The following is a 25,790-nucleotide window of genomic DNA, read 5'->3' on the forward strand; positions in this document are numbered from 1 at the left end:
ATCAATAATTAATTATTAAAGGGTGCTTTACTAGTGCTTTTGGTGCACAAAGGCAGAAGGGGGTTGGACTAAATGGCCCAAGGGGTCTCTTTCAATCCTCTTTATTATTATTATTATTATTATTATTATTATTATTATTATTATTATTGACACAAAGACACAGTATAATAGAGCAAACAAGATATATATGGTGGATTTTGTATCACAAAATCACAAGTCAAACACTTCCCAAGAGTTTAGGACTGTGCGATGTATTATTATTATTATTATTATTATTATTATTATTATTATTATTATTATTATTATTATTATCAACATTGAGACTGGATGGCCATCTGTCAGGGGTGCTTTGCTTGTGCTTTTGGTGCACAAAGACAGAATGGGGTTGGACTAAATGGCCCAAGGGGTCTCGTCCAACCCTCTTTATTATTTTATTATAATTATGGTTATGATTAACATTGAGGCTGTTTTTGTTCCAGTTTTGTTTTTTAACTCAAAATAAGGTATGTGCAGTGTGCATAGGAATTCGTTTATAGTTTTTTTAAAAAAAACTATAGTGCGGCCCTCCAACAGTCTGAGGGACCATGAACTGGCCCCCTGTTTAAAAAGTTTGGGGACCACTGAGTTACACACTCTCAGTTTGAGAAAACTGTTTAAATGAGACCATGGTAAGTTTCCAGATGAACTAGCATGGCAAAGTGGTTTGACCATTGACTATGATTCTGGAGACCAAGGGTTGAGTTTTCACTTAGCTGTGGAAACCTATTTGGAGACTTTGGAGCAGTCACATCCTTTCAACTTCAGGGGAAGATAAAAGCAACCCCCTTTCTGAACAAGTATTTCCAAGTAAGCTGCATGATAGTAACACCATAAGTCAGATATGAAATGAAGGCACACAACAAGAAGTTTCCTTACCCCAGAGGTATTTGTTTTCCAAAAATTGTGAGAGTCCTTTATATTCTAAAATCTCAGTTCATTTTTTTTCAAATGACAGAAACTACATTTTGACTTATGGCAAAGGCAAAATGGCATAGTTGTTAATGGTTAATGAAAATTAAATGAGTGGAAAAGGAATCGGGCTATATTCTGAGGGTCTTTGGCAGCTCCTTTTAAAATTGATACTAGATATTAGGGTGCTTTGATGAGATTGAAAACAGCTTTCTGATCAATTTAGCTGCCAAAATCCAACAAGTCCAAAAGCATAACTTTACTTTTGAAAATCTTAACAGCAATACCTCTGTGCAAGGCTTATATACGAAGTCAATACAATAAATATGGTTCATTTATTTTCTCTTATTGGTTTGTAATTTTACACCTGAAATGGATTTTGATTGTAGTGGTCAAATGTTTGTGAACTACTTTGAATATATTCCTTAAATACCCAACGTTGGGAGTGAAGAAGCATCAACTCTTGTATATCAAGCAATGATGGACAAGTGGAACCCTGTAGTGCATATCTGCTGCCTTGTTTTCATCTCTTTTCCTGGATCTGTGGAAGGGTTTTTTCCCCTTCCAACCTGCACGAAGAGGTCACTTCCTTCTTCTTCCCAAAAGCCTTTAGTGCTCTTTGTTTGAGAAGGGAGCAGCACGAGGCTTTTCTACTTTAAGATGACTTGCACACAGATGTGAGAAGCAGTCTTAGGGACTCCGCTACTAAAGTTAGATAACTTTCTTTTGACTCTCTATTCTTTCCAATGAGATGTGCTACCTGCAACAATAAAAGTAAAAAAAAATTTTTTTTTTACAACATAAAGCCTTACCAGAACACCTTGTGTATTTTCTCTCCTGTTTCCTACCATGAGCTCATACATAGCACTGTCTAGGCTGCACTCTACCAAAGATTCCTACATCTTACACAAGTCTTTTCCTGTGATTGTTGTGATGTAGTGGCCAGATGGCTGGGCTGAAATGTAAGAGATCCGGGTTCAAACTCCTAATGAGCCACAAAGCTTACTGTGTGACCTTGGGCCATTCACTCTTCCTCAGCCTGACCTGCCTTCTAGCATTGCTGTGAGGAAGTATGGGAAGGAGCAGAGCCATGTATACCCCCTTTAGCTCCTTGGGTGAAAGGTGAAATCGAAATGCTCGAAGTAAATAATAGGAAAGAAAGAGCTGGACATCAGTGGTTCCATAACATAACAGCACATAGCCTGATTCTAGGGTAGGACCGAGTGGGGAGGTGGAGAAATTGCTTGATTCCAAAGAGGCATAAATAGCACAATAAAGTCACTTTTAAAACAAATCAGTTACATGCCAAGATACTGTCATTTTTAAAACCAGGACAGATTCATAAGGTCTGACACTGGTAGCTGTAGAGATGCTGATTTATCACATCAGCTTGACAGCTGTAGGAAATTAAATCTGCTCTCCCCTCTCCCACCCCCCTTTTCACGTTTTCCTTCAATGGGAAATCCTTGGAGGGCAAAAAGACTGGCATTGCCACCTGCCCTCTCCTTCAGGGCGAAAGCCTTTGTCCCCGAGCGAGATCAGCTGGCACAATAGAGATGTAATGTACACCTCTTCTGCCCCGGCATCACTGGCTCAATGTGTGGTGTAGCAGAATTAATAATACTGTAGGGATCTCACATTTGCATTACTTGACTTTATTGGAAGGGGGAAGAAGAGGAGGCGATGTGCTGTCTAGCATTTCATTAAGACTTAAGCACACCTCCTGTAACTTTATTATTGCTGAGATGGAGAAAGTGAGTGAGCCGTGCTCAGAGCGTCCATCTTATTTGGATTTAAAAGCATCTCCTTCTAATGCCTTATGGAAATGCGAGGCGAAAAGAGGGCAGTGTCATTCCTGGGCATCAACTAGGCTGGGTAGATGGAGGGTGGGTGGGTGGCGAGCAAGGAGTTCATTTTGATTAACGGCTGCCTTATCTACAGTGGGAGCTGCAGCCTGCCCTTGCCTCCCACAAGTCAGGGTTCATCCTTTCAGAAAACTGGGGCGTGGGGGTGTGGGGAGAGAGGAGGATGATTCAAAGGCATCTGTCATAAATATTTCAAATCTGTGCCTGCAATGAGAGCGCTCTTCATCGCTCTTCCCTCGTAAAAGGGAAGACTTGACTAGAAAGTGCTCTTGCAGTAATATTGCAGGGAGATGGGATGTGCGTGTGTGGATAGAAAAAGACACACAAAGAGAATGATTCCTCACACACAATAGCTTATCGTAATGTAATGATGGAAAAAACCAGCAGAGGGCAAAAGCCCCATAATTGTAGGTGCCGATCCCTTTGTCTGCTTGTGCGAACAAGATACCTTGCCTTGCGGTTAAGAAGGTTTTAAAGATTTGGGTGGCAAATTGTTTTTGTATGCACCTGTTTTGAAGCATGTAGGCATGCTCCCCTTTTTCTGTCAAAAGTAGTCATTAATACATCCAATCTTCTCAGCTTCAGATGATCTGATGGTACACCTTTTAGCATTATGTTTCAAAAATGCTTGTGTGAAGGCTGTGGCACTTGCAGAAGTGTGCATTCCTTCCTCCTTTTTCTTTCTCAGGTTGCTTGAGGGTTAGTCGTTGGGGGAATTCATGTCCTCCTCTGAAAGTGTTGATCATATTTCCTATATATACTATAATGTAATCTTTGCCATAGCAGCACAAGTACAGCCATCTATCGGAAAGGACATTCTGCTCTGGAAGAGAAGACATTAGTATCAGTTAAGTGAGTGCCATTAGAAGGCAGCCGGAGTAGAAAAGATTTCTTTGGCATAGAGAGAAAAATAATAGTCCATTCTGAAACTGCCCAAGATCCTTTCTCTGTGCTTTTATTCTCGTCTATTGTGCAAAAGGCAATTTCATTAATCCAAAATATTCATGTTTACAGCAGGACTTCTGATATTTAAGGGTGAGTGGGGGGATTAATGGGATTTTTCATTTATTTAAAGCAATTTGATTCCACTCATCAGCCAGAAAGGTTCCCAGGGTAGTTTAAAGGTCAATAAATTTTAAACGCATGGAGATTAGTTGAACCCTCATCTTCAACAAAGTAATCTAATGTCAAATAAAATGCTTAAACATCTTTGCAGATCCTTCATTAGATGTATCAAACTGAATTGAGACTTTACCAGTCATATGGAATATTTCCCCTACATCGTTAGAAGAGTTCTCCCCCTCTCTATCATATTTTCAAGGCCATGCTTATGAGGAGGCAGAGGGATTTCACACAAATGCGAACTGAACAATTGGCTCCCTCTTTTTTTCAGGGTTCACTCAGTCCCCCTCCCTGATGCCTTCTGAGTCATGTGTAGAGCTCTTGCAACAACAATGTAGGTTTTCTCATTAACATTTCTGTGTTCTAAATTTATGGGGTTCTGTTTTCCAATCGTGTTTGATTTACACAAGTAAGCAGAACTGTATATCATATTAAATTAACCTGCTACATAACAAGGTGGGCAAAGTGTAGTCCCAGAAACCTCCAGAACTCCTTTTTTAATAATAAAAAATCTGGGTGATTTTTCTCCTCCACACATTGCCCCAATTTTTAAAAAATGTTGTAAAATGCAGTGATTTTTTTCTACTTGAATACCCCTAGAATATCCGAGAACTAGAGGTGACAATTGGTCCTGTCCCCTCCATAGTTGTATATCTCTATTATATAAGGCTGTTAAAACCCTTTTTCAGTAAACAGAAATATTTCAACCAAAATCTTTCACTGGGGAAAAAATTCTTTACATCCTCTTTTGTGTGGCTTTAGAAATTATATTCAAAGTGATGTAAAGCTTTCTTTGGGAATTTACACTTATGGAAAGAGCTCCAAATACTGTTAAGCCATGACAATTCAGTATCATATTGCCTGCCAAAAAGGAAACAAGCTTCTGGAATTCTGTTTGCTTTTATGAGTATGGTATTGCCCTAGAGATAGTATGAGAAATAACTAGCTCTTCTGACCAACTTGGATACTTATATGATGAATGGAAATAATCACAGTATAGTAAAGTCTCGCTTATCCAACATAAACTGGCCGGCAAAACATTGGATAAGTGAAAATGTTGGATAATAAGGAGGGATTAAGGAAAAGCCTATTAAACATCAAATTACGTTATGATTTTACAAATTAAGCACCAAAAATCATGTTTTACAACAGATCAACAGACAAAGCAGTTCAATACATGGTAACGTTATGTAGTAATTACTGTATTTACAAATTTAGCACCAAAACATTACAATGTATGGAAAATATTGACTAAAAAATTGACTATTAAAGACTGCGCTGGATAATACAGAACATTGGATAAGTGAAGGTTGGATAAGTGAGACTCTACTGTAGTTGTATTTTTATCTGTGCCATTGATCCTGCTCCAAAGATGAAAGGAAGCCTGTGTGTAGATCGTGGCGATATTTGGCCATCCTAGTCATACCAATATTTTTAATCTCTATTCAACCATTTTGCTGTAGAGTGAACATGTTGGAAGGGAGAGGCATAGTATACTGGTTCCCTTCCCTTATGTCCTCATCCTCGTTTCCCTCCATGTGTTGATGAATTTTTGCAGCAAGAAGGATTTGTCTAAGCTTCCTGTCTTAGATCACCTCCCTATTTTCAGTATGCTAAATTATATAAATTTACATGGAGTCTATCATAGACGTTCATTTTCGATATTATGGGAGAAGGATATTATGGGATGAGGAGAGAAATGGTGTTAATATGCTGTTCCTTCTTCCCCAACATAGTCATCCTGTCTCAAGCATAGGATACCTGAATAGGGCTACTGAAAGACCATGGGGAAGGCTATAGTTATTTTGAGGGGAAGAAATGTTCTGCAAGTTTGAAAGTCTATTTTATGAAACAATACATATTTTGAAATTGAAAGCCTCCTGCAGAATAAAATCTCAACAATAGAACATGTTCTAGTTTTCGTCAGTCTCCCCCAGGCTTTGAACCCCTGACTAATAAACAAAAAGCCCTGTCTTTCAAAATCAGTCTTTCAGTTTTACATGCCTTCCATGGTTGCAAATTCAGTGGGACTTCCTGGTTGTAAAAATGATGTGTTTTACCCATTAATGATGGCAAGCTGAACCAAAAAGGCAGGAAGACCGAAAAGCTATCCTTAAAACCCCCATTTCTTTTGAGTCCCCTCTCTATTCAAACAGATGAAGAGTGTTTCATCTCCATTAATAAAGTGATAAATCCTTCTGTTTTGTCAGTGGCAAAAATGAGGCATCGAAGAGTAGCTGCTTGCTCCTGTCATATGGGGAGCATTAATGGGCACCAGCTGGGCTGTAGCTAGAGCTGCTACGCGACTTTAACTTTGCACAGCGAGAGATGCTGTGGCAATGGTGCAGAAGTACCTCCTGTGCAGATTTAGAAGTACACTTCAATTGTGGTTCCCAGGGCAACAGAGTAATGGCAGCCAGCTGGCTTTGTACCACCTGAGCGAATCAAAGAGCAAGTCCTGTCAGCCACCAAAGCCTCAGCGCAGCTTGCGCCAGCATGGATTTCTGCAGACAGCACCTTTGGTTGGGGTTAAAGCACTTGGGAATGCAAAAAAAAAACCCAAAACAATGACCAACACATGCTTCTATTCATTTTCCTCAGAGGCACATATGCCTCTCTTCAAGGAACAGCAGCAATATTCCATTCACATATGAATTGAGATAAATTTGATCCACCATCATTCCTAGATTGTTATTTTTCCCATTCTTGTTAGTAGGAAAAATACTGTAGGAGGGAGCAAAATACACAAAATCTTCTAGATTTTTCTTGAAATTTGTTGTTTCAGACATAATAAATAAAATATTCTAGTAATCTGACCTTCTTAAGCATGTAAACAGTATTTCATTTTCCACTGGACATCAAATCCATATTCTATAAAGGCATCCTCTCTAAAGAGGGCGAAATCTCTTTATTTGAAAAGAGAAAAGGAATAATGGTATTTGGATGCAGAAAGTAAATCCATTATCACTTCCAAATGCTTTTCTTCAACAATTATATAGTATTTATTTATTGCTTCCAAGCCCTATCAAAAACTAAGACAGATTTTGCAGGCACACAATTAGTTGTCCTGCAGCGTGTGTTCCTTGGTCCTGTTATCTTTGTTTTATATACTAGGAGACTGTGAAACCAGCATCAACAGATCCGCATCTTTAATTCTTATGATCCGAGCTAGAAACTTGTTTCATTCTACGTAAACATGAATAGAGCCTGTGGATTGTAATACAATTTTATAAAAGTTATTTTAAGCCAAAGGGTAAATTAAGCAGCAGCATAATCGGCTCAACAAGAACATTCTCTTGAATATTTCTGTTTTGCATATAACTATCAGCAACGAGTCACAAATTCTAGTTCTCCAGGTGATCTAGACTTCAACTCCCAGTAGCCTCAGTTAATGATCAAGGATTCTGGGAACTGAAAAGCAGAGCTTGGTAAACATTGTTCTAAGGTTCAAATGGGTTAAATTTTGGCAAATTGGCAAACATGAATCTAATCATTGTGTGCTTTTTATTAATTCGTGCAAAAATAAAACTTTCACTTGATGTAATGGGCAGTTGTCTTTGTTCTTTTTGTCATACTTAGAGCTAGCAAGTTTAGAGCAGGTTGAGCGGGAGAGAAACAGAACTAGCTTCAAGGCTAGAAGAAATGTAATTTATGCATTTTTCTTATATTTGTCCCCCAACTCTCCCTTTAACTACTAGTGCTGGCTTGTGGAGTCTGGGAATTGTCTTTTCCCATTTCTCTAATTTACTGTCAGTATTGAGCCCTTCTCTATCTTAATGCCTAATTCCTGATGTGGCATAAAATCCTTATTTCTCTCTCCCTTCCTATACCTCACTGATAGACAGAATGTAGATTGATATCCAGCAGTGGCTGACAAGTTTCCACAGTGAATGAGCTTTAATCAAAAATACTCTGGGGGAAAAACATACAATTATACCTCCATTTTTGTGGGCATCGCACTCACCTTTTTGATTATTTGCAAACTTGTGCTGCTAGTGTTTGCCCCCCAAAGTTGGGTCTGCCATGCAAACATTTGCATGGCAGCACCATGTTTTGGATATAAGCTTCTTTGAGAAGCAGGACTGCTACCTATTTCTTTTCTGCCTGGCCTCTCGAGGCATACATGTAGGAAGTGCTCCACAGGCCACTTAATTTAACTTGAAGATCCAGCTCACTTTAATAATAATAATAATAATAAAACTTTATTTATACCCCGCCACCATCTCCCCAACGGGGACTCGGGGCGGCTTACATGGGGCCATGCCCAGAACAGTACAATATAGCAAAATATAAAACAACATATCATAATACAATTAAACAATACAATAAATAATCATGTACAATGCAACACAAAATCTATATATATATATAACAGGGCGGGCCGCATGAGACACTTAATTAAAACTTGGGGTGAGAAAAGGATAAGAATACAATCACGGAGAACAGGGACATAAGATAAAAACAATCTAGAGGATAGATGTTTACTCTTTCTGTGTGCTATAGGCTGTATTCTAGAGAAAGGAATTGACAAAATCATCTTTAATATTCCTAGCAGATGAAAATTTTATGAAATCAAGGTGGTTGGCACAAGGTGGCAGGCAACTGAAGGGCGCATATACACACACACAAGAAAGATTGTAACCGTGGGACTTTCTCTAGTGATACCAAGACTCTTGGACTCTTTCTAGGTACAGTAGAGTCTCACTTATCCAAGCCTTGCTTATCCAAGCCTCTGGATTATCCAAGCCATTTTTGTAGTCAATGTTTTCAATATATCATGATATTTTTGTGCTAAATTCGTAAATACAGCAATTACAACATAACATTACTGCGTATTGAACTACTTTTTCTGTCAAATTTGTTGTATAACATGATGTTTTGGTGTTTGATTTGTAAAATCATAACTTAATTTGATGTTTAATAGGCTTTTTCCTTAATCCCTCCTTATTATCCAAGATATTTGCTTATCCAAGGTTCTGCCGGCCCGTTTAGCTTGGATAAGTGAGACTCTACTGTACTGTACTTCTTTTTCAGTGTACCACTATCATTTAAAATCTGTTTCTTTCTTTGTACTTTTACTATTTGTGTTATTTATTTAGAGTGTTCTTGTTAGCTCTCTCCCTGTTTTCCCCGCATTAAAACGTTCCAGGTGGCTTACAACACACTCAGAATTTAAATACAATAAAAGCAACAACTAATGAGACATAAAAAAGGCAGGACGGCAGACAAAACAATTTCAGAGCTAATGTGGCATGGAGATTAAAATTAACAGCTCAACAGGCCTGGTGCCCATTGAAAAAGAAAGGTCTTCACTCAGAAACAGAAGGTTATCCAAGAAAAGAAGGTATAGCAGGCTTCCTAGGACGCATGCTGGAAAATCTGGATTGGCCTTGCATCTAAGCCCTGAGCTGCCAGCCAAAGCTTTATTTGACATCATTTGTGACTGAGGAGAGACAGAACTCTCTGACCTTCCTTTGTACTTAGCATAGTAACCAGGGAGGTTGCTAGTCTTCCCAATCATATAAATGCAATACATTGGTGCAGGATCAAGAGAGATCTGGACAGAATCAGCTTATGGTTTGGGGGTAAGCTGGGGAGAGCACTTTTTCATGGGTTGTCTTCTCAGTTACTTCACTTCCAAAAAGTTGGGAGGCACTCTTGAGTCTTAATCAGCATTAGGAGTCATGCCCTTGTTCCAGAACATTGTTGTTCTACAAGTCTTGGTAGTCCCAGCCAGAAAAGCCAATGTTGGGATTTGCTGTTCAGCAGTATCAGGTGGTCTGCATAGTTTTCAACTCATTTAAAGTTTACCAGGAACTGAACTATCCATCACAAAGTAAGATTTTGTAAAAGCTGTATTGCTTGAAATAATTGTCAACCCATCTACAAACAAACAAAACTTTGACGTCACTGGGACTAGTTTACATAACCCTGCCATTGAAGTTAAGACTATCTGAATGCCTCAGAGAGGCACACTGCTTGATTGCAGTGTGAGTGCTTGGCTATCTAAATAAGCAGGCACGTGTAAACAAATGAGTAAAATGTGGGCTAATCCTACTGTTTGGTGGATTTGTAATTGGTTAAGTGACTGAACTCAAAGGGTGCTCACCAATTGCTTCTCTTATTTATTTATTTACGGTACTTCTATCCCGTATTTCTCAACCCCGGAGGGGACTCAAGGCAGCTTTATCCTGGAAAGAAGTGACTAGCAGGGTGCCACAGAGTTCTGTCCTAGGCCTAGTGCTGTTCAACATCTTTATTAATAACTTAGATGGTTTAGAAGGTGTGCTTATCAAGTTTGCACATGATACCAAATTGGGAGGGGTAGTTATTCCTCCAGAAGATAGGATCAGAATGTGAAATAGACCAACAAGAAAGCTGGACCAACAAGGAGAAATGTGGGATACTTTACTTAGGTAGAAAAAAAATGAAATGCTCAGATACAGGATGGGCGATGCTTGGCTCAACAACAGTTCAGGAAAAAAAAGATCTTGGAGTCTTAGTGGATAATGAATTGAACATGAGCCAACAATGTGATGTGTCCACAGAAAAGCTAATGGGGTTTTGGGCTGCATAAAAAGGAGTATAGTGTCTAGATTGAGGGAAGTCATGGTACCCCACTATTCTGCTTTGATCAGACTTCGTGTGGAATACTGAATCCAATTCTGGACCCCACAGTTTAAGGGGGATATTGACAAGCTGGAAGGTGTTCATAGGAGCGTGATTGAAATGATCAAAGGTCTGGAGACCATGCCCTATCAGGAGTGGCTTAAAAGAGCTGGGTATGTTTAGCCTGCAGAAGGGAAGGTTGATAGGAGACATGATTGCCATGTTTAAATATTTGAAAAGACTGTCATAAGGAAGAGGGAGCAGGCTTGTTTTCTGCTACCCTGGAGACTCAGAGCAGTGGGCTCAAATTACAGGAAAGTATATTATTTCTAAACATTAGGAAGAACTTCCTGATCATGAGAGCTGTTCAACAGTGGAACTCTCTGTTTTGGATTGTGTTTTTCCTGCATGTCAGGGTACTAGATGGCCCATATAGTCTCTTCCAACTCTATGATTCCATGTCTAGAATCAGATGTGGACTCCATCTCAGTGCCCTCACCACCTTCATTTCTGTGTGGTGTGAGAAGAAGGAAATGAGATGGTGGTGGAGTGATTATATATATGTGGATGTGTCTTCAAGCAGGTGGGAAAGACGTGGGTAAACAAAATTATGGAAGGGGATGAAGTATTGTACTTGAGCCCCTTGATCAGTCTGTAAAGTTCAGAAGCTCTTTAGCTGGTATTTATAATAACAATTAAAGCAGGAAAATATAAAGACAAGGCAGTCAACTGATCAAAACCAATGATGAGGGAACCTGTGAACCTCCAGATGTTCCAAACTACAGCTCCCATTATTCCTCACCATTTGCAGTGCTAACAAAACCTGTAGTAGCACTCATTCCTTGCCTCTGATCTCATTTTTAAAGTATGCTTAGTGTATACTGTGAGACTGTATCTAGCACATATGCAAAGTTTCATGGTTAGAAATGTGGTTCAGTTGCACCATAGGCAACATATTTGCTGGACTTGGACCGGTTAGATTCCAATTTAAATCTTTGCTCAGACATAAAATTCTATATACCCTTGATCAGTCTCTCTCTCTCTCTCTCTCTCTCTCTCTCTCTCTCTCTCTCTTATCTCTCCTTCTTTCTTTGGAGTACAGGCAGTCCCCAAGTTACAAACATCCAATTTACAAATGACTCATAGTTACGAAGAGGGGTGAAACAACAGGAAATGAGAGAAATATATTCCTAGGAAGAGTTATCATGGGAAAAAGGTGTCTCCACTAGAGCTTTATTACAAATCCTCGTTTCCATAATAAGCCACATTTTTCAAAACCCAATGGAATAGAAAGTGAGGTGAAATCTTCAAAACAGAGGCATTGCAAAACAAACATCGCAGGGGTGTTACCCCTTCTCTATGCTATCTAAAGCCTGTACACACACACACACACACACACACACACACACATGGCTGGAGTTACATGTACAAAATGTACCTGTTCTAACGTGCATACAAATTCAAATTAAGAACAAAGCTACAGCACATATCGCTCATAACTTGGGGACTACCAGTATATCACCCAGAGCTCCATAGATGAAGGGGAAATATAGATGGAATAAATTATAAATAAATATTTTAGGCTTTGATTCTCCAGCCTCTCTGTATTTCCTCTTTTAAAATTCTGTAATGAACACAACAAGTGCACACACAATTATTATCCAACATTTCCTTTCTCTTGATGAAAGCCTTTGCATATTCTGATTATGTGCCCATAATCAGAGGGTCTTTCATAATGTGTAACATATTGGGGATTCTGAGAGATGGAAATTGTGAAAAGTGAAAAGTATGGCTAAGAATCGAAGCAGGTTGAGATTAAAGGTAAATGTCTCATGTATTTTGGACATGCATATGGAATACAGGTACATCATATCACAGCCTCTAAGTTTAGAGGAAGGACTGGGTGTTAGACTCTGAGGAATGCCAGCCAGGTTTGCAAGATGCAGAAACCCGATACCTTCCTACTCAACAGATTGTCTTGAGCTTGTAAATATGCAATATGTCATGCTATAATTAGCAGCTATTGTACTTTGAAAGTGAGAGATATGTCTAGCTAGTTTCCAATTAGTTTTCTTTATAGGCGTCTATTTAGTGTTTCTAAACTGCATGTTGTTGGCCTTTCTAGTTTTAGTAACAGATAGCAATGCAACATAAAATTAAGTAAGATCTGCTGTATTGGGTTGACTCGCTTATTACAGACCTGAACAGGTACCCATGGATTTAAAAAATTCTTTCCTATATCATGTCATTTGTTCTCCCTTAACTAAGTTAGATGTCTTTTTTGTGTTGGCATAGGCAGTTTTTTTTACCCCTTGTCCAACCCCAGACCTTATTGTTCTTCCTCTTTGAACCACAATGTTCTTTTTCTCACTCTACCTTTGTTTTCCTGTCAACCATGAAGTGTTCTTTCCCTGTCTTTGCTCGCCAGCCCAGTTGCTCTGTTGAGTATCCATTACACATAATGCTTGGTGTCACAAGTGTTTTGGGTTCCAGCTCATTTCAGATTTTAAAATATTTGCATATACAAAATGAGATATTTTAGATGGGACGCAAGTCTAAATATAAAACTCATTTATAATTTTAATAATTTTGTACATGAAACAAAGTTTCTCCTTTGTGGTGTCTGTGGAATCCGCACATATGGTATTGATTATGCCTAAGCAATACTTTCGGAAACTCTCTCAGCTGTGAAGCTTTGGCTAAAGCCCCACCCAGCCTCCCCATGAGGCATATAAGGCCCAGGTGGGGATGTAACCGCAGTTCTCTTTCTTGCACCGCCTTACAAGCAGTTTTAGGAACCTCTCATGAAATTCTATTGATTTGGTTTGTTTGACAATGTTTCCTGATTCTCTGGAACCCTTTTGACTTCGGACTGTATTGACTACGCTTTGGCTTTATTCCTTCTGGACGGTAAACGATTTTGGACTGTTTGACTATGGCTCTCTTTAAGAAATGTGCTTCTTGTTCAGAGAAATTACCAACCACAGATGGACATGATAAATGTGTTGGCTGTTTGGGGGAGGGCCATGTGGCTAAAGGTTGCTCAGCTTGCAAGGCCTTAACGCTGCAAGCTAGGAGGGAGAGGGAGAAGTGGCTGCGGGCGCTTGTGTATGAGCGCGCACTCCTGCCTGCTTCTGGATCCCAAAGGGCTACCTCTGCCCCTCCAACACCACGTTCCTCCGTACCTCCAGCCTCTGTTTCCCCAGCTCCAGCAGCAGCCAGTAAGCGAGGGAGATCTAAGTCTCCCAAAGAGAAGACTTTGCCTGCACCAGCTTCTGCGGAGCTGCAAAGAGAAAAGCAAAGAAGCACAGGGCAGCTTCCACCAGTGCCGTTCTGGCCATGCCCCCTCGCACTGAGTTTGGTGGCTCTGCGCCAATGCTGCTTCCAGCCACGCCTGGTTTTCGACCTGAGATGCCGAGGAGGCAGACGGGGCTCCTCCCAGGGACGCCAAGAGGGGAGAGCGTTGTGGCCTTGCTCCCCTGAGTGGGAGTAGCCCAGCCCCCTCCAACTACCAGCCGCACTCTCCTCCCTCCTGTCTTACCCCTGGCAGTGGAGGAGAGCGGTCGGGGCGCAGCCATTGGAAGGAATGGCGCCCCCCCAGAGGGAAGTGGCACAGGCTGTGCAAAGCCATGCCTTGGTGGCAAGTACATTGCGGTTCAGAGATGACTATTCTTTAGCATCTATGTCGGCATCGCTTTATTCACAAAGCCCTATGCCATTCCCATCTCCACCAAGGAGGCAGTCAAGTCAGCGAGACTTTATCCATAGGTCTCCAGGAGGCCGTGAATATTTCTTTGGGCCAATCCAAGAATCTGTGCAGCCACCAGTATTGACTCCACAGCAGGCCCTTCCACAGCTACTGCAACATCCAGCAATAGACCCTAAGGAAGGTCATTCACCCTCACATTCAGAGACCTCTCGCTCTGAAGGGGATAAACAGCCTGACCATCAGGTTGATTTATTGCTGCCAGAAGACTTCACTGGGTTTGCTGCCCTTATGGGCCGTTTGTCAAAAGCACTCACCCTCCCGGTGGCACAACCTGATCAACCACTTGAAGACCACCTCTTCCTTTCTGATCAGCAGCAACAGCAAGGCCCAGCAACGACTGTGTTGCCATCAGTGCCTTACTTGCTCAAACTGGCAACAGCACCAGACCTAGCACCTTTGCTAGTCTCTCCAGTGCCTAGAAGAGCAGATGCTCTTTACAAGGTTGATTTGGCAAAAGCACCTTGGGTGTCAAAACCACCAAACCCAATTGTGTGGTGCTTGAGATGCAAAATAAAAGGTCAAGCACAACCCATTCCTCACCTGATAAGGAGGGAAGGAAATTGGAGTCTATGGGCAAAAAGGTTCATCAAAGTGCTAGCATAGTAACCAGGTTAGCACATTATGGAGCCTACATGGCTACCTATCAGGAGTACCTGTTGAACAAGATTGCTCCCTACTTAGACTCCCTTCCACAGCAGCATCAAACCTATGTAAAAAACAATCCAACAAGAGGCATTTATCCTGGCTAGGGCACAGAAAGATATGTCAAAAGATAGGGCAGAGGTCGTAGTTCGCCACCATAGATCTCCGGGATAGGCGACCATGCTTTTTCCTTTCAGGTGTTACCTTTTGGGATCTGCACGGCTCCTTGGATGTTCACCAAATAAATATATGGCCGTTGTTGCCTCCTACCTTCGTGTGCAGGGAATCACGGTATTCCCGTATATAGATGATTGGCTTCTCATCGCACATTCATGACTTCAACTCTTGCATGACATTCGGTTCACCCTTTCCCTTCTCCAGGACCTGGACCTAGTGGTCAATGGGGACAAGTCCCACCTTCAACCACAACAGTGCATCCAATTCATCGGAACTCGCCTGGATTCACTGACTGGCAGAGCTTACTTGCCAGAGGAGCGCTTTCAATCCCTTCAAAAGGCCCTCAGCAAGCCTTTCATTTTTCATGCATACAGGCCAGATGCGTCCAGCGACTCTTGGGCTATATGGCATCCACAACATCAGTCACGGAGTATGCTCTGCTCAGGATTCGCCTGTTACAGGCATGGTTTCTGCAAGCCTTCAACCCCCCTCCTCGATGCACCTTAAACAATGCTACACTTACCTTCGGCACTCAAACGCTCCCTGCGTTGGTGGATGGTTCGTGCAAGTGAATGTCCTTTCGTCCTTGTGGGCCATCAAGAACGATAACAATAGATGCTTCTCTGCATGGGTGGGGAGCGCATTCCGGATCGCTCACTGTCCAGGGCCAGTGGTCCCTACAGGACTCCCAATCCCACATCAATTTCCTGGAACTTCAAAGGGTTTCAGACGTTCAAGGATGTGCTCTCCAACTGAACGGTGCAAGTCAGGACAGACAATACTGCAGTCCTGTGGTATATCAACAAACAAGGAGGGATACACTCCTGCTCCCTCCTTTAGTTGACCATCCAGATTTGGGAATGGTGTATCCAGCATTCCATTCATCTTGTGGCAATCCATGTCCCAGGACAGGACAACACCTTGGCCGACAACCTGAGCAGGGTGTCACTGAGCAGCCACGAGTGGTTGCTACATGAAGTGGAAGTGGACCGGCTTTTTCAGAAATGGGGTCAGCTGCTGATCGACCTTTTTGCATCGGAGGACAACACCAAGTGTCGCCTATACTGCGCCCGTTCTCGTTGTAACCCTGGGACCGGGAATACCAGGGACGCCGTCCTTTACAAGTGGACAGACCGGCTGTTGTACGTTGGCAAGCAACAACTACTGTCATCTTCCTCGGCGACCCAAGGGGCAGGTTCGGCACCCCGATGTGCAGTGGCTGCAACTCACTGCATGGCACATTCCCCCACACCGCTCTCTCACGCTGTTCAAACAATATTAGAAGCAGCACACCATCCCTCCACAAAGCGTTCATACGAGCGCAAGTGGGGTAAATATGTCTCTTTTGTGAACCAGCGGGGCTGTGATCCCCTCACAGCACCCACACCAGTATTGTTGGACTTTCTGGCTTCCCTTGCGGGTAGACGTTTGGCCCTGTCATCTCTATAATGTTATTTGGCTGCCATTGCCGCATATAGGAAGAAGGAAGGCCTTCCTTCAATGTTCCAGGACCCCATGGTCCAACTTTTCCTACGTGGATATAAGCACATCAAGCCTCCTAGGGCATTGCCTACACCTGCTTGGGACCTTCAGCTTGTCCTCTCTACACTTACAAAGCCACCATATGAACCACCGCAGCAAATCTGTGCCATCTTTCATGGAAGATGGCATTTTTGGTGGCCATAACGTCGGCTCTCTTCACCTCCTTGATGTCCGGAGGGCATTGTCATACTATCTCAATAGAACGAAAGATTTCAGGAAGTTGCCCAGACTTTTTCTTCATTATCACACATCATCCCAAGGAATGCCTATCTCCTCTCAAAGGCTGTCAGCCTGGGTAGTGGCTACAGTAAAGCTCGCCTACCAGTTGAATGGCAAGGAGCCTCCATTCCAAGTGAAGGGCCACTCCACAATAGCAATGGCCGACAGCTTACCACCGGGGCATAGCTTTGGAAGATGTCTGTTGTGCAGCCATATGGGCCACGCCATTGACATTTGTCACACATTACAAGATGGACCTCCAATCCAAGTGGCATGCAGCGTTTGGTAGAGCGGTCCTGTTTTCGGCAGTGGCATGATGCCTGCCAGCCATGATGAGTAGCTTGCTAGTCTATCATATGTGCTGATTCCACAGACACCACGAAGGAGAAAGATGGGTTGCTTACCTGTAACCATGTTCCTTCAAGTGGTTATCTGTGGAATCTGCACATCCTCGCCCATCCTCTCCGCTGACTGTCATGCTGCCTTTTTCGACTGCTGCCGGCGGCGGCGGGAACTGCGGTTACATCCCCACCTGGGCCTTATATGCCTCATGGGGAGGCTGGATGGGGCTTTAGCCAAAGCTTCACAGCTGAGAGAGTTTCCGAAAGTAGTGCTTAGGCATAATCAATACCATATGTGCGGATTCCACAGATAACCACTCGAAGAAACATGGTTACAGGTAAGTAACCCATCTTTGTGTGTATCAGAAAACTAAGATATTACTATGTCAAGCACTTGTGAAAGCAATTTTAGATTCTGGAATATTTCAGAGTTAGAATTCTATAAGAGATACTCAAGCTGTATCTTGTCCTATGCTTTTTTTGCTTTTCTTTCTCCCATTTACTCCATCCCATCCTCTGCTTCACTGGGCCTTATGCTCTTCTCACCCCACCCCTGGTCTAGCCTTTCTCTTTCTTCAATTCTCATCTTCACAATGCAACAGGAACATTTCTCTCTGTTTTCTTCTTTAGAGAATTCAGGGCTATATAGAGGAGAGCAGCATTATGGCCAGCATTCTGTTTTCTCTACAATGCCTCTGGCCCACATGGAATTGCCTAAACACATCTTGGAGAAATGTCAATGCCAGACATGATGGCTTATTTTCTTATTATTAGGGTAGTCTGTGACCTCATGACTAAAAATGGTCCTGCACACAGGTGCAAATCCCTAGGATCTCTTTAGTATGCATGCCAAATTGCATGCCCCTAGATTTTTCAGTCTTGAAGCTGTTGTAGAGATAAACACTTGGACTTGTGTGTATTTGTCTTCAGGTTGTCTGTTGACTGATAGCTTATATATATTCTATATGATATATTGGAGGATGCTATAGGCAAAATATTGGAGAAAGGAAATGGCAAAAACACCTTTAGATAAATAAGAAACCTCCTATGAAATTAATAAGATCACAATAAGTTGACCCATTATTGGGTAGACTTAAGCATGCCATAGCCTCTTTACCTAGAACCTTTTCCCCAGTGCAGAGTCAGTCTGGTTTGGTGGAGAGGATTGGAATGACAGCTCTTGCTTCCAAACTATGCAATAGCATCAGTAGCTTGGCTGAAATATCCAATCATGGCATACATGGAGAGAGTTTGCTTGTGATGTTTCTAACATTCTATATTCCTGCTTTATTTAGATGGAGGTCTGCTCAGGGAAGGGAACTGAGATGCCTAGAGAATTGTATATATTTGTGCTTTTATTTGTTTATTGTCAACATAGAAGGTTGAGACATTTTTATTGTTCTTCTGATCTGGAGCTCCTTGTGTATGTGCATTTTTGACAGATTGTTTAAAAGAGATTTTTTCCTTATTTTTCTTGGAAGTTAATTTCATTTTATTGTGCTTAGGCTATGTGTGTGCATGCATTTCTGAGACAAGATTGTTACGGATTGGTGATGATAAATGGAAGCTCTTACGTGTGCCCGTGATCCAGAGTCACCTGCAGAACAATAACATGGCACTCAGGATTGCAGAACAAAAATACAGGAACTCTACTGATTCCAAGAGATCAAAAGCAGTAGTATTTATAATGATCCCTCTGATCATTTACAAAAGCCCACAGTCATAAATACTGTAATCCTTTCTCAGTACACAAATCTGCTTCAGAGAAGAATGCAGTTCTGCTTCTTCTCCCTCTTTTCTCAGCAGCAAACAGGCCTCAAAATAACAAGGCCTCTCTGAGTACACCACTCTCTTCACCAGCAGTACTCAGTCAGCACTGAAAACTTGACCAAACTGGTTCTGCAGCAGCAGAATAGAAACAGTATCAAATCAATCCCCAGGTCTTTGCAGGCTCAGCAATCGGCTTCATGCACTTCATTTTTCAGTTAACACACACAGCACAGTGCCTTTGCAAACCATGACAAAGACCACCTTTCCCACATCACTCTTTATTCTTATTATTTCAATTAATTCCTCTCTTTTGGGGGAAAGACCACAGGCATTTGACTATAAGGCACTGCCATGTGAGAAACTAAGAGAAGTGCGTGTATCTATGCCTTTTCAGAATTACAGTACAGTACTTTAATATCACTTATACACTGGGGAAACAGTACCAAGACTGAAAGTTCATGACTTGGCAAGTTTAGGCATTCCATATGTTTCTAAAATATATTCCCCGAAAAAACAGGAATTAAAAGATTTTTTTAAAAATCAGCTCTCAAACTGCTAAATACCTGACTACAATTTGACACAGTTAATTCCCTCTTTGGGCTATTTTATGCTTTGCACATTTCATGCAGAGTGAGATTTTTTTTTGGGGGGGGGGGGGAGAAGCATTTGTTTAGATCATCTAAAGAAGTAAACAAGAAGAGTGGACTCCAGGTTAAAGCAGGTCTGAACTGATCCAGAATGGATTGGGATGTGATCCGAATTGTCAAATCAAGTTCTGAATGAAGTTGTAGGGTGTGTGTGCAGAGTTTTAGTTTAGAAACATCTATTTGTTCCAAGTTTCTTCTCTGACGTCCTCGGTATCTTTGACTTTTTGTTGCCTTTCACAAACCAAGGTCCTTTTGTGTGGTCAAAGACTTTCATGGCTGGAATCACTGGATTGCTGTGAGTTTTCCGGGTTGTATGGCCATGTTCCAGAAGCATTCTCTCCTGATGTTGCGCCTACATCTATGAATCAAGAAACATGAAAGGTACTGCAGACTAACTCAATCAGAGAAGTCAGCCATAGCAGAGCACTTCATGAATCAACCTGGACACAGCATATTATTTGAGAACACAGAAATGCTGGACCACTCTAGCAACCAGTGTGTCAAACTGCACAGAGAGTCCATTAGAATCCACAAGCATGTGGACAATTTTAATAGAAAGGAAGAAACCATGAAAACGAATAAAATCTGGCTACCAGTATTAAAAAACTCTAAATTCAGGACAGTAAATAAAGAACAACACTCTGAAAATAGGAGAATTCCAGACATGAAACAATCAGTGTCAGCTAATACCTCCCAACAAAGGATTCCCCCAGGTAGAAATCAGCCAGGCCGTGAAGATGCAAGGAGTTTCAATGCTTATCAAGGTGATTAATTGCAACATTCACACTTGCCTCCAACAAGACAAGAGTTCTTTCTCCCACTCTGAACCTTCCACAGATATATAAACATTCATTGTCTAGTTTCCAGTATACCTCACAACCTCTGAGGATGCCTACTATAGATGTAGGTGAAACCTCAGGAGAGAATGCTTCTGGAACCATACAGCCTGGAAAAATCACAGCAATCCAAGGTACAGTAGAGTCTCACTTATCCAACATAAACGGGCCGGCAGAACGTTGGATAAGCGAATATGTTGGATAATAAGGAGAGATTAAGGAAAAGCCTATTAGACATCAAATTAGATTTTACAAATTGAGCACCAAAACATCATGTTATACAACAAATTTGACAGAAAAAGTAGTTCAATATGCATTAATGCTATGTAGTAATTACTGTATTTACGAATTTAGCACCAAAATATCATGATGTATTGAAAACATTGACTGCAAAAATGCGTTGGATAATCCAGAATGTTGGATAAGCAAATGTTGGATAAGTGAGACTCTACTGTACTTTTGTTTAGGTGAGTTCACTTAATGCTCACAAGTGCATTTGGTTTTTCATTGTGTTACATGATTTCTTGAAGACTCTTTCTGGAATGACCAAAAATCTCAATGGTCTTTGGACTGAAACATTTGAGGGACTGTAAACTTGGAGAATTTTGTCTGGAACCTTTTGTTTATTCTGCTGAAAATCAAACCTGATGTGTGGGATGGGAGCTCTATAGCTATTAAGCTTATAAAATGTCCTCTTCCTAAGAGGTGGTTTAGTGCCAGACACGCATATTAAAGATGACCCAGCAAAGCCAAATGCATGAGACCTTAAAATTATGTCTGCATTCTTACCATTAAGGCAAAAAAAAGAGGTGCCCTCAGCAAAAGGTCACTGTAATTTCAAATATTAATTGAAATGGAGATACAGGAAGCAGCCCTGGTCCTTCCAGTCCAATTTTATTCTCTGCTGCATATTTTTCTTTTCGAATATTAGAAATGTGAATGAAGCCTTAGAAGCTCAGAATTAAACTGCTTGCTTATGTGTCGCCTGTTATTTTGGTTCTGTGCTTATATTGTTCAGAGTAAAACTCATTGGGTTTATTTAAATGTTTTAAATAGCAGATGTGCTGTGCTTTGCCTCTGCTTGCAAAAAAGGTGGGGGGAATGAGGAGGGGGGGATACTGATGCATTGTGTCCCAGAATGTCTCTGCACCTTTCCATGCTGTGATCTGTTGACATTATCCTCTGTTCTTTAGCTTCAGACAGTAAAGTCATGACATGTGCGTCTGTTTGGAGGATGCCGAAGGAATTGGAATCAGGCAGTCATGAATCCCCTGATGATTCATCAAGCAACGCTCAAACCCTGGAGCTGCTCTGTCACCTTGACAACACAGCCTATGGCAATATGGCCGGGTAGGAGTCTACATATTTTATACTCCCAGCGATGCGGTGGGAAAAACGTGAAGGCTAGACCGGAGCTCTTCAGAGCAGGTTTATTGGGGCCTCTACATTTCGGGAGACATCCTGTGTGTATATGTACAACATACCCTCTTAATTTTAAAATAATTTTTAGACAGCATCAGTAAATAAAAACATTAGCAATGCAATCCCATACTTGTAATTATAGTTGTATGAGTTCAAAACACGATTTCCAAGCTAAATTCTATATCATGAGAGTCAATAAATGCAATATTAGTTGTGTGCAACAGAAAATGAACATACACAATGTTCATTTTGTGTTGCACACAACTAATATTGCATTTATTAGCTATTATGGTAAAGAATTTAGCTTGGAAATCTTATTTTCCCATTTTCTTTTAAATTTTTTCTATATATATATTATTATTTTAAATTTACCTATTCATAAAAAGTGAAATAAATCTATATACATTTATGTATACCGACCAGTACAATACTACCTAACATCAATACAATATTTATATTTGACTATACCCTTCCCTCCTCCCACCTCTCCCACTGTGGTGGTTTCCTATCCTTCGGATTGGAGACATTCATATACAGTTCCGTTCTTCCTTCCTATTACATTGTTTTTCTATTCTTCTTTGTGGCCTAATAGTTATAGATTTCCTACAAAGATTCTAGCAGCTTAAATTATGAAACCTTCTATAAAAACTTTTCCCTATTTTTTTTTTTACAAAGTTTAGAAATTACTCATAGGCCTTTATTTTTGTTTTGTTTTTTCTTTGTTCATCATTGCTGATTTGTTCATTTTTGCTATTTTACAATGTTTAATCATCCTTTTTTCTATTGTTGGGAGGTCTGTCTTCTTCCGAAATTGTGCTTATAATGTCCATCCTACTATTACCATGTAGTACAATACTTTGTAGTTTAATGATTTTGTTTGTTTGGAAATCTTGTTTTGAACTGTTTTTGGGTTTCTAAATTTTTGACACAGGCAATATACAACATTGGTCTATTTCTAACTAAAGTTTGGGGATGATGAGATTTTATTTCATATTATATCCTGTAGTTGCTTTCATATTGAGAATTGATAGTGATGCATAGCTGAACTGTTACCAGAAAAAGCATTTCATATTGCCCTTTTAATATTACTATTGAAATCATTTTTAAAAGATGTACTGTTTGTGCTCTGGTATAGATAAGGGAACATTAAGCTGCCATGTAAATATGTCCTCTCTACTCCACTTGTATTTTAATAAAAGGAATGGTTCTCCTTAACTGACAAGCATTTTTCGTTTTGGTACAGAAAGGTAGATTTAATAAGGTTTAGAATACAAAAGTTGCTTTGCCCTGTCTCCCATAACGTTTAAGTAGACTCAGTAAGATTTAAATTCTTTTAAAGTCTTTCTTCATTAAAAGCAAAAGTACAAAACATGCTTTCCATGCTGTTCAGTGAATATTTAACAGTCTTTCTTCTATTTAGATTTGTTTAAACTGTGCACACATGTGTACACAGAGAGCATATTTTGAAATAGTTTCGAACAATATTGGACCAGAAAAAGAGAGAACAAATCTTGCCACCAACTGGTGGTTGAATCATCTTAAAAGGTTTCTTTAAACATTATATGCAAAATAAGTTTTTTAAAGTTAAGAAATACAAAACCCGAAATGCGATTCCCTTTAACAGTGGTTCTACTGCAGTCGTCTTCTGCAGGAAATCATTGACTACTGATGTACTGAGCTAAAAAGGGGGGATGTGGGTATGAATGAAAACCTTCCCATAAATACTGTAGTTGAATGTATTGTTTACATGGTTGGCATAATTAGGAACCCAGTTTCTTTCAAGAAGCTCTGTAACATTGTTTGCTCAAACCCAGAGATCTACACACATTTTGGTCAGTGTCTGATTCTGGGTCTACTGGGGCAGGTTGACATGCTCCACACATGAGGAGGTGGATGACACTATAGGGCTTCATTCAACACAAACTAGGTGTCATGTAATTCCTGTCTGTACCAGTTGTGGATTTTATCTCGGATTAGTGAAAGTAGATGGGAACAGTCATGATTTGATCTGTTTTACTTTGGATATTGGGGGGGGGTTAACACCCCCCCCCCTTACTGCTCAATTTTCCCTTCTTAAAATCCTACTTGGTCTTTTCTCAATCCAGTCTTAAAGGCCTTCCTTTTCTTCAGAACTTTATATAAATGTGTTTTCGTAGACTAATGCAACTATGAATCCCCTTACTCTCCTTTCCCCCTCTTCCATCTCCTTCTTCTTTTGTATTAAAGTCTTTTGCTACCTTTTCAAATTAGGATATTACAAGATCCTTTCTCCTTCCCTTATCAAGAAAAAGAAAAAAAAAGAATTTGCATCTCCTTGGTGATTTGAAAATTTAAGATGTAAAACATCCCCATCTCTTCCTACATCTTCATGCGTATTTAAAGACAAATAAAGCAGTCCTTTTGGCTAATCATATTGTCTAATGCTATAATCGACTAGAAACAAGTTCACTCTCAGTGGAAAGATGACAAGAGAGAACTTCTAGCAGAATCCGTAAGCTTTGTTCAGTACAATTGGAGAAAGGAGGGAAGAATTTGATTATATCCATAGTTGTCAAACTGATGAGCCTTCTCATCCAGTACTCGCTTACATGTTTGGAAAAGGTACCATATATACTCATGTATAAATCAACCTCATGTATAGGTTCAGGGCAAGTTTTGGAGCCAAAATTATGAATTTTGATATGACCCATGGATAAGTTCAGGGTCACTTTGTGAACAGGGGAAAGCAACAATTCCAAAAATGCCAGATGTGATACTACAGAAGAGAGAGTAAAGGAGGTTGGTGATTCTTTAGGTTCTCCTGGGAAGGTTAAGCTCTCACCTTTTGTCACTCTACTCAGAGAAGGATATGGTTTCTTTTGTGATAAGAATTAAGCTACAGTATTTAAATTGACCTATGAATAAGTTAGCCCAGGTTTTGGGAATTTATTTTTAATGAAAATATCTAGACTTATACATGAGTATATAAGTTACAGCTATCTCCTGAAAGCTACAGGACTTCTGACTGAAGATGGAAGACTACATGACAAAAGATTCTCCACTTTCTTTCCAAACAGAGGATTACATTTGAGTGGGTGTCCCTGTCGTGTCAAGGTGTTCTTGATCCAGAAGGGTTTAATAACAACACTCAAAGATGCATTTAGTTGAAACCAATTCAGTCGGTCAGCTGCACTGGAAATTTTCTAATGGAAAGACGCAACTCAATTCTGTTAATTTTTTAACTTAGGTTAAAAACAAAACAAAAACTAGCAGTGAGAAGTGGTTTTTAAAATTCAATTTGTTAAAGAGATCTAATTCTTTTAGTTACTTGCCACCAAATGAAGTATGTACTACAGGTTTTGGTCCTCAGTATTGAATGGCCATAATTTACAAGCACAAGTAACTGTTATGTAAAAGAATAGCTTAATGAAAAAAAGAACAGTAACCTTCATTTCAACATAAATCTTGAAGGTTTGCTACATTTGCAGCTATAAAAGAGTGAACTGCGAGATCCAATAAAATGACTTAGCAATGAAATAAAATGTCCATCTCACAAGGACAGATGGAATACTCTTAGATCTTTTCAAGGTGTGTTGGTTGAGTTATGATTCTTAGTAATTAGCACTCCTTCTGTCAGGTTAGTAACACATTCTCCTTGAAGCTCAGCAGAAATAAAAAAAATGCATTAAGATTCGCTTTTTGAGGACTTCAAGTGTGATGCTAATCTGCTGTCCTCTTCACATAGCTTAATGCAAATGGAAAGGAAATGGAATTTACAGGAATGGCTACTGAAAATGAATTCCCGTTGTCAATGAGTCAAATAGGTGCTTGGTTTTACATTCTAATGGTACTTGTCCATTAAGTTTCAAACAAAATGTACGTGCATTTCCAGATTTTTTGGG

The 25,790-nt window shown here is 40.4% G+C and overlaps 1 protein-coding gene across 2 annotated transcripts in view; it reads left to right on the forward strand.

Moving 5' to 3' along the window:
- Positions 1-25,790, forward strand: part of eipr1 (EARP complex and GARP complex interacting protein 1) — a 242,646-nt gene that overhangs the window by 46,864 nt on the left and 169,992 nt on the right. For both annotated transcript variants that reach the window (XR_010006712.1, XM_003215468.3), the window contains exon 4: positions 21,681-21,837. Coding sequence is in view for 1 of the 2 variants with exons in the window: in XM_003215468.3 (XP_003215516.1) it covers positions 21,681-21,837 (157 nt within the window). In the remaining variant the exon portion in view is untranslated. The remainder of the gene's footprint in view (positions 1-21,680; positions 21,838-25,790) is intronic.

Source organism: Anolis carolinensis, chromosome 1 (genome assembly GCF_035594765.1).
Source record: "Anolis carolinensis isolate JA03-04 chromosome 1, rAnoCar3.1.pri, whole genome shotgun sequence".
NCBI classification, from domain to species: Eukaryota; Metazoa; Chordata; class Lepidosauria; order Squamata; family Dactyloidae; genus Anolis; species Anolis carolinensis.